This window comes from Archocentrus centrarchus, chromosome 1 (assembly GCF_007364275.1).
Source record: "Archocentrus centrarchus isolate MPI-CPG fArcCen1 chromosome 1, fArcCen1, whole genome shotgun sequence".
Lineage (NCBI taxonomy): Eukaryota > Metazoa > Chordata > Actinopteri > Cichliformes > Cichlidae > Archocentrus > Archocentrus centrarchus.
Window position 1 is genome coordinate 21,844,567 of NC_044346.1, and position 15,128 is coordinate 21,859,694.

General features: G+C 46.3%; 1 protein-coding gene across 1 annotated transcript; it reads left to right on the plus strand.

Moving 5' to 3' along the window:
• Window positions 1–387: 387 nt before the first annotated feature.
• On the plus strand, window positions 388–8,137 carry LOC115778088 (uncharacterized). Its single transcript, XM_030726113.1, has 4 exons — window positions 388–616; window positions 7,111–7,775; window positions 7,851–7,896; window positions 8,084–8,137. The coding sequence occupies exons 1-4, from the start codon at window positions 479–481 to the stop codon at window positions 8,135–8,137; spliced, it is 903 nt and encodes a 300-aa protein (XP_030581973.1). The 5' UTR covers window positions 388–478.
• Window positions 8,138–15,128: the final 6,991 nt, after the last annotated feature.

Here is a 15,128-nt window from a genome sequence, read left to right on the forward strand (position 1 = left end):
CCCTTTTTGGAGTCGCTGGGCGGGGTGCTGAAGGGTGCGCCATCTGGGGACTCCATAGTCTTGCTGGGAGACTTCAACGCTCACGTGGGCAATGACAGTGAGACCTGGAGGGGCGTGATTGGGAGGAATGTATGGAGTAAGATAACTGTCAAAAAGGTGTGTGCACAGTTCTAATATTCGTATTCGTAATTGAGAAACTGTGTGGATTAGGATTAGTCTTGTGAATACAACTCTGATTTCTTTGACTATGAACTTCTCCCTTCTGTGTGGACACGAATTCAAGTTTGTGGGTATGAGTAGAAAAGTGTGAGTCTGTGAAACTGTGCGGATTAGGATTGCTTTTCTGTGAGTACGAATCCAAAAGCTGCGAGTGCGTGCAAAGTCTTGTGAATACAACTCTAATTTCTGTGACTACGAACACCTCCCTTCTGTGTGGACACGAATTCAAGTTTGTGGGTACGAGTAGAAAAGTGTTGAAATGACGTCACAGGGCGGAGTAATCGATCCGCCATGGCGGAGTAGTCGATCCGCCATTATAACACAGCATGCGCCAAATTCAAAGATGGCTGAGGACAGTGGACCGCTTGGAGCTACCAGCTCAGGTGACGTGTCACAGGTAAGCTAAATAACGTGTGTATCCAGTATTTATATAGATATATTAAGAGAAAATGTTCTAGTTAAAGTAATATCAGGGTTCGTACGGGTGCTGGAAATCCTTGAAAATGCTTGAATTTTAATGTTGTCCTTTCAAGGTTTGAAAAGTGCTTGAATTTTGGATATGGTGCTTGAAAGTGCTTGGAAATGTAACTTTATTTCTTTTACAACAAATAACTCTGTTACTGAATAGGTCTCTTACGAGATGGATAAATAAAAATGAGTCGGAAAGTGTAAACTGAAAATTTCTCCGCCTCAGCCTGGCTTGCACATCTGCGCATGACCTGTCAGTCTGTTTGTGACCCCGCCCCCCCGAAGACGGGGGAGTTGAGTGCGCAAACATGCCGGGAGGTTGCCGTTTTAATGAGTCTTGGCTGGAAATTGACAAATACAAATTATGGCTAACAGAAGGACCACATCCACGAGTAGCCTCCTGCAAAATCTGCAAAAAGAATTTGCAACTTTTCACAATGGGGGAGTCTGCACTGTCGAGTCACATGAAAGGTAAGTCCTAGTAGAATTTTTGAGTATGTACACGTTACACAGTAATGCTGATTTGTTTATGCCCGCTAGCTAGCGAATTCGTTGTGTGTGATGCACTGTGACACCGCTAGTATAGCATGTTACTTGTGACATGGTAATTTATGGGCTACTTAGTGAGCTTAGCCGACATTACTTAACAGTAACAGTAACGTTAGTTACAGTGATCCCTCGCTTATCACGGTTCCAGAGACCCCCACGATAGGTGAAAATCCGCGAAGTAGCGGTGTTATATTTAAGTTGTTACAGACCAAAAAGAAGAATACTAGTATTACTTTATATTTTAATGCATTTTGAAATCTGCAGATTTTTTTTCAAGTATTAACTTGGTTCCTTAGGCAACACCTGGGGTTTTGCTACTGTAAATGGGTTGTGATAAGGAATACTATGGGCAATCTTTGTGCTAAGGAGGTTTTAAACTCCTGTGTATTCAGTGGTTGAGTACAGGCCTATTTCTGCTAGCTACTCCCAAGCTTCTTGTTCATCTAATGTTTGACTTAAGCTGAGCAGCACAGTGCTGACAGAAAACATAATGTCTTTATCTAATAAAGGCTAGATAATACTTAAAGGCAATTTTCTTCTTGTTTTCACTTCAGTGTGTTATTAGGAGAAAGTAATGGTAATAAGGAGGGCTGATCCAAATGGACACAAAGAATGTTCACTTTAGGAGCTACTGATGCTCAAGTTCCTCGACATTTTCTCAAAACCTGTTTGTGGTGAGCATCTACATATCAAACAACTTAAAAAACAGAAATGGCTTCAAGTTCACATTGAGGCCTGTGCGACTCAGTCAGCCACGAGCCAGGGATTGTTGCAATACAATGTGCAATGTATGCACTGCCCTCCACTCCAGTACACAAAAGTATATCCATTTTCTCATAAGAAGAATAAATTAAGGCCACATGCTCATAAGGGAGGTGGACAGTACATTATAATTGTAAATAATATTACAGATAGATGAAATAAATAAATATAAGGTTGCTTGTGAATTGTCATTCTTCTGTGTTGAAGTGAGTTCTATGTAATGTATATAATGTAAGTATGTAATTTGGTCAAAGTCTCTCCCAATTAGTGCTACTCTCCATGCCATGCCTGTACATCATGTTATTAGTAGAAAGAGATTCAACACTTTAAAGGTGATTATTTAGGACTTCAACAATAATACAGACAGCAACATAGTTAAGCATCTTACTGATAGTTGTATTGAGAATGAACCTAACATTTCCCTCCTATTTTTGGTGCTCTATAGGAAAGAAGCATCAATATTTGATGAGAAGACTTATGAATCCAGGTCCTACAGTGGGGGATTTTTTCCAGTGGACAAACAACACCTCAAACAGCACAGCTACGTCCACATCAACACCCAACAGAGTGGAGAGTGACAGTGCTGTGGAAGCAGCCAGCGGAGTAGCAGCAGGAGTTGCCCCTCTACCACCCACAGAGTCCACTAATCCACATCAGACTACCACCAGGACCACAAGCACCATAACATCATTTGTTACCTCGAATTCAACACTAAAAGCAGAAATTTGCTGGGCAGCAAAAGTTGTAACCAGCCACTATTCATACAAATCATGTGAGAATGTAGGGGACGTTTTCAGAACCATGTTCTCTGACAGTGACATAGCAAAGCAGTTTACTGGAGGGGAGCGAAAAGTAGCGTATCTCACCACGTTTGGGATTGCTCCTCATTTCTCTTCCTTAATGAAAGCTAATGCCAAGAAAGAGTCTGAATATGTACTTCTTTTTGATGAAAGTCTGAATAGGGAAATTAAGAAATGTCAGCTTGACATGCACATGAGATTCTGGAGTGATAACCAAGTAAACTCACGGTACCTGACATCATTTTTCATGGGCCACCACACTGCAGAACATATGTATGAGAAGATTGAAAAAGTGTGTTCTGATATAGGCTTCCAGAACTTGATTCAGCTGTCGATGGATGGCCCAAATGTGAATTGGAAGACCTTCTCACTGGCCCAGCAGAACATTGAACAACAAACAGGCAAAAAAATGTTAAATATTGGAAGTTGTGGTTTGCGTATACTACACAATGCCTTCAGAGCAGGGTGTGCATCCACAGACTGGGATCTGGGAAATGCTCTGTCCAGCCTTAAATGGCTATTCAAGGATGTTCCAGCTCGTAGGGAAGACTATACGAAAGTGACTGGTTCCACATCCTTTCCACTTGATTTCTGTAATCACCGATGGCTGGAAAATATAGAAGTGGCTGAGCGTGCCCTTCAGATCTTGCCCTCTCTGCAAATGTACATCAGTGCTGCCAAAACTAAAACTGTAACAGAGCCAATTACAAAGTCTTTCAAAACTGCTCAAATGATTTTGCAAGATGAACTCTTCCCAGCAAAGCTCAACTTCTTTCTCATGGTGGCTAGGGAAATCACGCCATTTTTAAAGTTATACCAGACTGACAAACCCATGCTGCCATTTATGTGCAGTGATCTCACAAATACGATGAGAAGTTTAATGGAGAAGTTCATCAAGCCCAGTGTCATGAAGAATGCAACTACCCCTATAAAGCTTCTTCAAGTTGACTATGCTGATCCAGTCAACCACATGGATGTCACCAAACTAAGAGTTGGATTTGTCACAGAACGAGCTCTAGAGGAGCACATGAAGAAGAACTCAGAAGCTGAGAAGCCAAGGCTGGAATTCAGGCAGAACTGCAAGCTGTTTTTGCTGAAAATGGTCGCCAAGCTCTTTGAAAAGGCACCACTTAAGTATCCTCTTGTGAGAAGCCTGTCAGTTTTGGATCCAAGGGTGCTCCTCGAGAGCAAAGATGTAAGTACCCGAAAACTCACCACTATTCTACGACTCCTTGTGGAAGCTGGCCGTATTGAAGAAAAATGCTGTGATGAAATTCTGAGGGAGTTTGGTCACTTTCATGACAACAGCATGATTTCGGCATCAGATTCTTTCAGGAACTTCAACCCACAAAGCGAAAGGTTGGATGAATTTTACCATGGACATTTATCCAACAAACCAGACTTTCACCACCTATGGAGGGTATTAAAACTCGTCTTAGTCCTCTCACATGGTCAAGCCTCTGTTGAAAGAGGTTTTTCTGTTAACAAGGAGGTGATGGTTGAGAACCTTAAGGAGCATTCACTGATTGCTCAGCGGATCATTATTGACCATGTGAACCATATTGGAGGTTTGCTCAACATAGTGTACACAAAGGAGCTACTCCTGTCTGCAGCTGCTGCCAGGCAGAAGTATCACATCTATCTTGATGAACAAAAACGTCTAAAGCATGATGAACAAAAAGCACAGAAGAGGAAAGGACTCATGGATGAGATAACAGAGATGAAAGCCAAAAAGAAGAGAATGGAGGAGGATATGAGGGCTCTCCTAAAGTCTGCTGATCGGAATGCAGAAAAAGCTGAGTCGGAAGGAAAACTGTACTTCATCTCAAAATCCAATGGACTTCGAAGAGCTGCAAACAAAAAGGAAAAAAGTCTGGAGGATTTGGAAAAACAGCTAACTGACAAACTCAAGGAACTGAAAGACACTTCTTAATAGGCCCCACCCTTTTTGGCTTTACTATGCAGTATTTTGTTGTCTGGTTCAGTTTTGTTTGTTTTTGAACATAAAGGGATAAATACCTCTGACAAGTTGATTTGTTCACATTTGCACATAATGTTTAGGTGAAATATGCATTTTGAGTTTATGCACTATATGTATGCGATAACTTTTTGCCTCTGCAGTATTTTGTTTTGTGGGTTTTTTTGTTTTTTTGTTTACAGAAAGGAAAAAAGGACATTCAGATCAACCTAAGATTTAATTTGCACATGGTCTTACAGAGATAATGTGAAGTGAAATGTGTATTTTTGAGTTTATGCAATATATATATATATATATATATATATATATATATATATATATATATATATATATATATATATATATATTCATATCAAGCTATTTTTTGCCCTACCAGGTTGCCCCATATTTTTTGCACTATTGAGTCTTTAATTGCAGTCAAGTCAAGTTTATTTATATAGCACATTTAAAACAACAACGTTGACCAGAGTGCTGCACATTAAAGTATATAACCCCAAGAACTCCACTTAAATCAGAAAATCTGCACAAACACAACATTAAAAGACAATAAATAAGCTAAAATAAATTTAAAAATGCCATAAAAAGCCATTGTCTTAAGGGAGGTAGCACTGCAGCCAAATGCCAAGGAAAAGAAATGTGTTTTTAGTAAAGACTTAAATGTATGTATCATCTGAGCTGTGCGTATATGGAGAGGTAGATTATTCCATAGTTTTCGTGCTGCTGCTGCAGAAGCTCGATCATCTCTCTCTGTTTCAATGTAGTTTTAGGCCTCTTTAAGAGCAGCTGGTTAGAGGACCTCAAAGCTCTTACAGGTGTGTGACTGTGAACAGCTCAGATACAAAGGTGCCAGTTTAAGGCTTTAAAAGTAAGCAATAAAATCTTAAAATCGATTCTTAAATGGACAGGGAGCCAGGGAAGGAATGGCATGACCTGGGTAATCATGCTTTTTTTTTTATACCAGTTAAAAGATGCGCTGCTGCATTCTGGACTACCTGTAGGTGGCACATAGTTGAAAAATCTATGCCAAAGTACAGGGAATTACAGTAATCCGGGGGGAGAAGTGATAAAAGCATGAATAACTTTTTCCAGGTCCTGTTGCGGAAGATAAGGTTTTACCTTAGCAATTACTCTGAGTTGATAAAAACTAATTTTAGTAACAGCACTTATTTGCTTTAAAACAGCTATCAAAAATAACACCCAGATTTTTTACAGCAGCATGACAGTGGAGAGTCAAATGACTCAGACTCTTATATTTCACATATTTATTTAAAGTGAAGTTGTTTGTCAAGTGACTTACGGTGTAATACCATGTATTTAATGTGATGAAGAAAAACGCGAAATAATTTTGAGTATGTTATATTTTTATAAATATATATCACATATATGCTTGAATTGGAACCTGGAAAAAGTGTACGAACCCTGTAATATACAGTTTTTGGACTTACAGACTTACTGCAGACTATAGTTTGTAAGCTAACAACATGCCGGTGAGCTAAGTTAGTGCTAGCATTACTAGCATTAGAAGTTGGCTCGTGCTAAATAGCACTGACCTGCAAATGATAAAATATTTATTTTGAGACAGTGTTGATTAAAATGCAACTTTTATGGTTTTATCATTTGCATTATTTAGTGTATAAATAAATCTGATCATGCTAATCCTCCTCTCGGTCGTGCACGTTTTTTGTTTGTTTGTTTTTTAATGAAGCTGATGAGAAATCAATCCTCGTACCGGTGGATAACATTATTTATAATATCTGGGTTATATGTAGGTTTTAATGTGTATATTTATGTAGTCTTTTCTGTCATAATCGACATTAGGGATTGCGGGGAGCATTTGTGTCGCGATGACGTGGGCTGGGACACCAGTGCGTGGAAGGCAGAACTTCCATTCCTCCCTTTTAAAAAGTTACAGTTCATTTATTTAACCATCACCATTACTGTGAAGCTGTCCAATTACGGTATAAATAACCCATAAGACCAATATCTTGGATATTTACTCCTTGAACCTCTTCTCCTCTGTCGTCCTCTGATCGGTCAGCGGAGCACCGTTGCTAGGGACGCCGGTGTCCCTAGCAACGGTGTGTTACACCTCTGTTTACGTAAATAACAGACGCGAGAATGCAGCGATTGACAACATTCAACATGTAATCGTTTTATCTTGCAAATTAATGATTGGCTAAGTTGTTAAAAATGCAACGTTTTGCAAAAAAGTATTTTGAATCTCTGCCCAGCCCAACGTTATATTACGTGGAATTGATGGAGTACTACATGATGTTTACCGACTAAGTTAGCAGTGGTGTCTAATGCATTAAAATTTAATTTTGTTGTTTACAGGGACCAGTGGCTACTCAATTATTGGAACGTTTGAAATCAAGGATTACAGATGTGTTAAGCCAACCACACTTGAATTTGGACTACTTCCAGTATGTGGTAAATCAAGAAGCATTTATTCTGACAGCTGCCTCTAATACTTTAAACATTCCAACTGAAATTGTAGAGTGTCTTTTATCCCTGCAAAGTAAGATCGATGCAGCTGTTTCCCAAGAGAGCCTGTGTGCTTTTGTTAGAGTTGGAGGACAAGGCAGACCAAAGTTCCTTTTTTCTGAGGAACTTCTGTCCCAGCTCATCAACGTCCCCTTACCGGTGTCTTGCATAGTAAATCTGTTGGGTGTCAGCCAAAGCACAATCTTCCGGCGTATGCGTGAACTTGGATTGTCCACAAGATTTACATACAGCAACTTATCTGATAGTGAACTGGATGACGCTGTACGGTCAATAAAAAGCAGGATCCCAAATGCAGGATACAGAATGGTGAAAGGTTGTCTGCAAGCTGATGGGCATAGAGTTCAGTGGGATCGTATCAAGGAGTCCATGCACAGAGTTGATGCTCCAGGAGTTTTGGAAAGGATGACACACCTGGGGTGCATAGTGAGGAGGACCTACTTTGTGCAGGGGCCTTTGTCATTAGTACACGTAGACACAAACCACAAGCTGATACGGTAAGACATTTATTTACATATTTGTCTATTTCTTGGGAGTGACTACTCATTGCCCTTTTGTCTTTTATTTCCAAGGTACAACATCATCATATTTGGTGGAATAGATGGCTACTCGAGAAAGGTTTTTCACCTTTTATTACAGTTCTCTCTATTTTTTTTTTTTTTTTTTTTTTTTTAATTGTATTATCTTATTTATTACAGGGCTCTATTGGTGTTACCAATGCAGTTCACGTGTCCACACACATTATCTATACATTTTCAACACCTTTCATAAAATTTATCATATTTTACTCCATCGCTTCACGTAGATGTCAGATGGCAATGATAAGGAGCAATGTCACCTCTGCTCACTGGTCTTCTAGAGCAGTTTTCTGAATATCCTCCTAAAAATCACAGAAAAGGAAAATGGGTTGCAATCAGAATGACTTCAAAACTCCTAAAAACACAAAAGGTTTTGTATTAATTTGGCCAATCATATGGAGAGAAAATGTGAGGGTAAAAAGGAGGTGAGAAGAAGATAATGGCAAGAAGGGGAGGTTAGAGTAGCAGGAGGATGACAAAAGCTGGTGGGAGGAGATACAGGAGGAGAGGAGCAGGGAATCAACATTTTAAAACATATATTCAGAACTTTGCAAAACATTTTGTTAATTCTAATTGATTTCTACAATGGTAGAAACCCTTTACCTGTCATGGCCGGGGAGGAAACGGACGAGGAAGGACAAACATGCAGGACTCCGGAGATGGGCATAACTTAAAGGCATTTATTAAAGTAGGGAAAAACAATACAAAAACCGTTCAGAAGGGAGACGAAGGGGAACCACAGGGAGCACAGGAACACACGGGCACACAACATCAACGACGCGACCAGGAGCATGGGAAACACAAGACTTAAATACACAGAGGGGCTGATGAGGGAAGAGGAAACAGGTGGGCACACAGGTGATTATGATTACCCTAACGGGGGGAAAGCAAAACTGAAGACAAGGAACAGACGACCATCAAAGTAAAACAGGAAGCCAGAAGGGGGAGACAAAGACGCAGACGCAGACTAGACACCAGGAAAACATGTGGAACAAGACGACAACACAGAAACCGAGAAAATAACAAACACCAAGAAAACATAACACTGGGCCACCGGCCCAGGACATGACAGTACCCCCCCCTCAAAGGCCGACCCCCGACGGCCACAAACAAAAGAAAAACCAAACCCAGACCAGGGCGGGAGGTGGGGGACCAGGACGGAGGGACCAAACAACACAAAACACAGGAACCCAAAACAGAACCACAGAGCAGAACCAAAAATCAACGGCAAGAGCCGGAACAGACACCCCAAAAAAGACAGAAGGCAACCAAAAAAAAAAAAAAAACCGAAACAATCTTGGGGGTTAACAAGGGTCAGAAAAACAAAAACAAAAACACAGGAACCAGAACAAAAGGCGACGGCACAAGGCCGGAAACAGTGCAAGGAAACGCCCCGACCAAGAGCAAAAACAAACCAAAAACAGCAATCGGCAGGGGGAAAACAGTCGAAACAAAACCCAGGCGAAGAGGCAAAACAGTTCAGGAGGTCTGCTGGGACATCCAAGGCGGAAAACAGACAGTTCAGGGGAGTCCATGTGAAAACCAAAACAAAAATACACACAGTTCAAGGAGGTCGACCGCGCTCCCAGCGGCGGCGACGACGAGACAGGACTGGAGGCCGACCGCGCTCCCAGCGGCGGCGAGGAGGAGTCACTGGAGGCCGACCGCGCTCCCAGCGGCGGCGGCGACGACGAGGAGGAGTCACTGGAGGCCGACCGCGCTCCCAGCGGCGGCGGCGACGACGAGGAGGAGTCACTGGAGGCCGACCGCGCTCCCAGCGGCGGCGGCGACGACGAGGAGGAGTCACTGGAGGCCGACCGTGCTCCCAGCGGCGGCAGCGACGAGGAGGGGTCACTGGAGGCCGACCGCGGGGCATGCGGCGGCGGCGACGGGGAGCAGACACTGGAGGCCGACCGCGGGGCATGCGGCGGTGGAGACGGGCGACCCCGGGCTCTGGTGGGGAACCCTCGGGCGACGTGGAGCGCTCGGACTGAGCAGAGACCCCCACCGGCTCGGACTGAGCGGGGCCCTCTGGCGCGGGGCGCTCGGACTGAGCGGGACCCCCTGGCTCGGACTGAGCGGAGACCCCCATCGGCTCGGACTGAGCGGGACCCTCTGGCGCGGAGCGCTCGGACTGAGCGGGACCCCCTGGCGCGGAGCGCTCGGACTGAGCGGAGACCCCCATCGGCTCGGACTGAGCGGGACCCTCGTGCGCGGAGCGCTCGGACTGAGCGGGACCCTCTGGCGCGGAGCGCTCGGACTGAGCGGGACCCTCTGGCGCGGAGCGCTCGGACTGAGCGGAGACCCCCATCGGCTCGGACTGAGCGGAGACCCCCATCGGCTCGGACTGAGCGGGACCCTCTGGCGCGGAGCGCTCGGACTGAGCGGAGACCCCCACAGGCTCGGACTGAGCGGGGCCCTCTGGCGCGGGGCGCTCGGACTGAGCGGGACCCCCTGGCCCGGACTGAGCGGAGACCCCCATCGGCTCGGACTGAGCGGAACACTCCGGATGCTCGAACACTGGATGCGCAGGCTGGGGCTGCTTTGCAAGGCATAGTGCGGGTGAGTCTGATGGTGAGGATGATGGCGACATGGGAGTTAACTGGGACTCTGACTCAGAGACCAGAGACTCAACAGCAGTCGACGGGAGAGACCGGGGCTGAGACAAAGAAGCTGAGTGCGTGGGAGCTGACCCTGGGGAAGCTGAGTGCGTGGGAGCTGACCCTGGGGAAGCTGAGTGCGTGGGAGCTGACCCTGGGGAAGCTGAGTGCGTGGGAGCTGACCCTGGGGAAGCTGAGTGCGTGGGAGCTGACCCTGGGGAAGCTGAGTGCGTGGAAGCAGGCCGGGAGACGACTGGCTGCGTGGAAGCAGGCCGGGAGACGACTGGCTGCGTGGAAGCAGGCCGGGAGACGACTGGCTGCGTGGAAGCAGGCCGGGAGACGACTGGCTGCGTGGAAGCAGGCCGGGAGACGACTGGCTGCGTGGAAGCAGGCCGGGAGACGACTGGCTGCGTGGAAGCAGGCCGGGAGACAGAAAGAGCAGACTGCGAGCTAGAGAGGGCAGACTGCGTGGGAGCAGGCTGCGAGCTAGAGAGGGCAGGAGCTGAGGGAACTGACTGAGAGGGCACTGAAACTGCTGACACTGGGGACCAAGGAAGAGCGACTGGAGCTAGAGCTGACTGAGGGCGAGGGAGAGCGACTGGAGCTAGAGCTGACTGAGGGCGAGGGAGAGCGACTGGAGCTAGAGCTGACTGAGGGCGAGGGAGAGCGACTGGAGCTAGAGCTGACTGAGGGCGAGGGAGAGCGACTGGAGCTAGAGCTGACTGAGGGCGAGGGAGAGCGACTGGAGCTAGAGCTGACTGAGGGCGAGGGAGAGCGCCTGGAGCTAGAGCTGACTGAGGGCGAGGGAGAGCTGCTGGCTGCGTGGAGACTGACTGAGAGCTAGAGAGAGCTGGCTGCGTGGAGACTGACTGCGTGGAGACTGACTGAGAGCTAGAGAGAGCTGACTGCGTGGAAACTGACTGAGAGCTAGAGAGAGCTGACTGCGTGGAAACTGACTGAGAGCTAGGGAGAGCTGAGGCTGAGGGAGACCCTGCTGCTGCCGCTAACGCTGAAAACCGATGCGAAGGCTTGGACCTGGTTGCCCCCACCCGCGGAACAGGAACGGGTGCAGAGGTCAGCCCTTCCGTGGCTGCCCCCACCCGCGGAACAGGTACGGGTGCAGAGGTCAGCCCGTCCGTGGCTGCCCCCACCCGCGGAACAGGTACGGGTGCAGAGGTCAGCCCGTCCGTGGCTGCCCCCACCCGCGGAACAGGTACGGGTGCAGAGGTCAGCCCGTCCGTGGCTGCCCCCACCCGCGGAACCGGTACGGGTGCAGAGGTCAGCCCGTCCGTGGCTGCCCCCACCCGCGGAACAGGTACGGGTGCAGAGGTCAGCCCGTCCGTGGCTGCCCCCACCCGCGGAACAGGTACGGGTGCAGGGGGAGCTGGAGCCAAGGGAGCGGGAGCAGGGTGAGCAGAGGGAGCTGGAGCTAACTGAGGGGTCTGAGACTGCGACTGAGGAGGAGCTGGAGCTACAGCTGACTGGGAACACTGCGACTGAGGAGGAGCTGGCGCTACAGCTGACTGGGGAGACGAGAAGGCTGGAGCTACAGCTGAGGTCTGTGGCGCTGGCTGTGGATGAAGGGTGGTGATGACAAAGTCTTTCACGAGCCCATGCAGAGAGTCCAGCAGCCAAGGATGGTCACACACTAGCCCTTGCAGTTTGGCTGTGATAGCTTTTTGCTCAATCTCGCATGGGTCAGACAGCAGCTCAAAGACCAACGAGTCCACCCACCGAATGATGGTCTGCTTTGCCACCTCAGGGAGGGGAAAAGCAGCGGGGTCCTGTGAACGTCTGTCCTTGTTAGTGGGTTGTTTTGTTCTGTTGGGCCGAGATGCATGAGTTTCTGCCTCCAAAATGTCCACCATCAGGGGAGAATCGATTATCTCTACATCGGCGGGTAGCCAAGAGAGATCTGGCTGGCAGCTGGTGGTGTGAGAAAGCCCCTTATCCCAAACGGTTGTGATACTGGAGTCAGTCTTACTCACAGAGACGGTAGTTTGCGCATGACGCTGTGACAATATCCGCGGCGTTATACCGCTCGGGTCTGGGGGGGCCCCCCACCGATGCTGCCGGGAACTCCCCCTCCTCCGTGGCCGCCGCGACTGCAGTGGAAGGGGGAAGCCAGTGAGCGGAGCCGCAGATGAAGGACGCTGACGGGCACTGTTCTGAAATGCTGGGCCCCCCAGCGCCAGACGAGTGCCGTTGAAGTAGCCGGAGCTAGCCAGGTCTTTAGTATGGTCGCGTCGTTCTGTCATGGCCGGGGAGGAAACGGACGAGGAAGGACAAACATGCAGGACTCCGGAGATGGGCATAACTTAAAGGCATTTATTAAAGTAGGGAAAAACAATACAAAAACCGTTCAGAAGGGAGACGAAGGGGAACCACAGGGAGCACAGGAACACACGGGCACACAACATCAACGACGCGACCAGGAGCATGGGAAACACAAGACTTAAATACACAGAGGGGCTGATGAGGGAAGAGGAAACAGGTGGGCACACAGGTGATTATGATTACCCTAACGGGGGGAAAGCAAAACTGAAGACAAGGAACAGACGACCATCAAAGTAAAACAGGAAGCCAGAAGGGGGAGACAAAGACGCAGACGCAGACTAGACACCAGGAAAACATGTGGAACAAGACGACAACACAGAAACCGAGAAAATAACAAACACCAAGAAAACATAACACTGGGCCACCGGCCCAGGACATGACATTACCCAAAAATACATATGCTAATCAAGACATTTAGGGACATAATGCAGATCCATGTGTCAGAAAGCTTATTTCATTTACTTTTTTTTTTAATCTTATACATATGCTTGTGGTTCCTGACTTTTATCTTTTCCTGTTCTCATTGCTTTTGCTCTGTCTTTTGAATTTTCCTTTGGAGAGCAATGGAGATTCTGCAGATTCAAATGCTGGTTGTCTTTCTATACAGATTTTTTTGCTGCAACCAGCAACAAATAACCGCTCAAGCACTGCTCATTCATTATTTTTGAAGGCAGTAGAAAACTATGGCTGGCCTTCCAGGTAAACAACAATTAAACCGTGACTATTGTTTCTATGCCCTAACTACTCATTTCAGTGATGTTCGATGGAATATTTTGTTGTGATGATTATGACTGAACATTTCTCCCATGTATTTTCAAGGGTCAGAGGCGATGAAGGCGTTGAGAATGTCTTAATTGCTGAAACCATGTTCACTGTTAAAGGCACTGGAAGAGGGAGCTTCATAGCTGGGAGGAGTGTACATAATCAAAGGTTACAATAATATTTCACATAATTTCTAGAAGGCCTGGGTTCGATTCCACTTTGGCCCAGGCCTCTCTGTCTGTGTGCAGTTTGCATGTTCTCCCCGTGTCTGCGTGGGTTTCCTCCCCCAGTCCAAAGACATGCACTTACTGGGGTTAGGTCAATCTGCTACTCTAAATTGTCCATAGGTGTGAATGTGAAAGCTTGTTTGTCTCTCTGTGTTGGCCCTGCGACCGGCTGGCGACCTGTACAGGGTGTGCCCTGCCCGCGACCCTGAACAGGATAAGCGGAAGAGGATGGATGGATAATTTACAGTATATCAGTAGTAAAGTGGGAAGTTATTTTTGGAAAGTTTTAGTCAGACAATTGAAGTGATCAGTGTTCAGCTAAATAAGTCCTCTTTCTCACCTAGAATTGAACGGCTGTGGCGAGATGTCTGGACCTGTGTGACACACCTTTTCTATGAAGTTCTTCACAGTCTTGAGGAAGATGGCCTGTTGGACTTGGCAGATTCTGTTCATCTGTTTTGTGCCCACTATGTTTTCCTTCCACGTCTGGCAGCGGCCCTGCATAGCTTCACAGAAGGCTGGGACAACCATCCCCTAAGGACAGAAGGTGGACTCTCCCCAAACCAGCTCTGGGTTTTGGGTCACATGAAGAACCCTTGTGACCCAAATGAAGATTTGCAGGTTAGTTGAAGCTCAGACATGAAGCGTTGTGTACAAAGGCACAGTGCAGTTAACAAATAGAACAAGTAGGCAAAGCAAAATTTATAAAGGCTGTACTTCATGTTTAGATGACTTAAACATTATAGGCTTTTTCCTCTCTGGTTAATTGTTTTCCTTTGCCACTGCACTGTGCCTGTGTAGGTCAGTGTGTGGTTTTGTATGTTTTTTTTAAAAATATTTCTAAATTAGCTTCCAAGATAATTGCCCAATAATATTTTGGCTAAATTGTGATATCTACCTAGCACCGCTCACTTTACCATATATTATTGTGCTAAACACCCTAAAACATGACATTAGCAGTTATTCTATTGAGCTAAGAGGCATTTCATACAAAATATTAAATATTGTTTTTTTTCTTTTCAGAACACGGAGCTATTTGGAACAGACTGGGAAATGTTTGATGCTGTGCAAGAGGAACCATATGGCGTTCAAGTCCAGGAAATTGACTGTCCTCTGGATCCATATATTATGGAAACTGTACAGGCCATGATAAATCCGTTGGCATCATCAGAATCATTTGGCCGAGACATTTACATAACAATGATTCAGTGTATTGAAAATCTAACGGCAACACAAGAAATGACTGAGATGTAAGACCTTGTAAAACATTTGCAGGCAGTCTTGTTGGTTGTTTTTTTTTTATTTTTTTTTTAAACAACTTTGGCAGGAACCATTATCAGAGAAAT

Excerpts from the sequence above, each read along its gene's own strand:
- LOC115778088 (XM_030726113.1), top strand. The coding sequence starts at position 479 with ATGACGTCACAGGGCGGAGTAATCGATCCGCCATGGCGGAGTAGTCGA. Across the intron at positions 617-7,110 it reads GCTCAGGTGACGTGTCACAG|GGACCAGTGGCTACTCAATT; the intron begins GTAAGCTAAATA and ends TGTTGTTTACAG. Across the intron at positions 7,776-7,850 it reads ACAAACCACAAGCTGATACG|GTACAACATCATCATATTTG; the intron begins GTAAGACATTTA and ends TTTATTTCCAAG.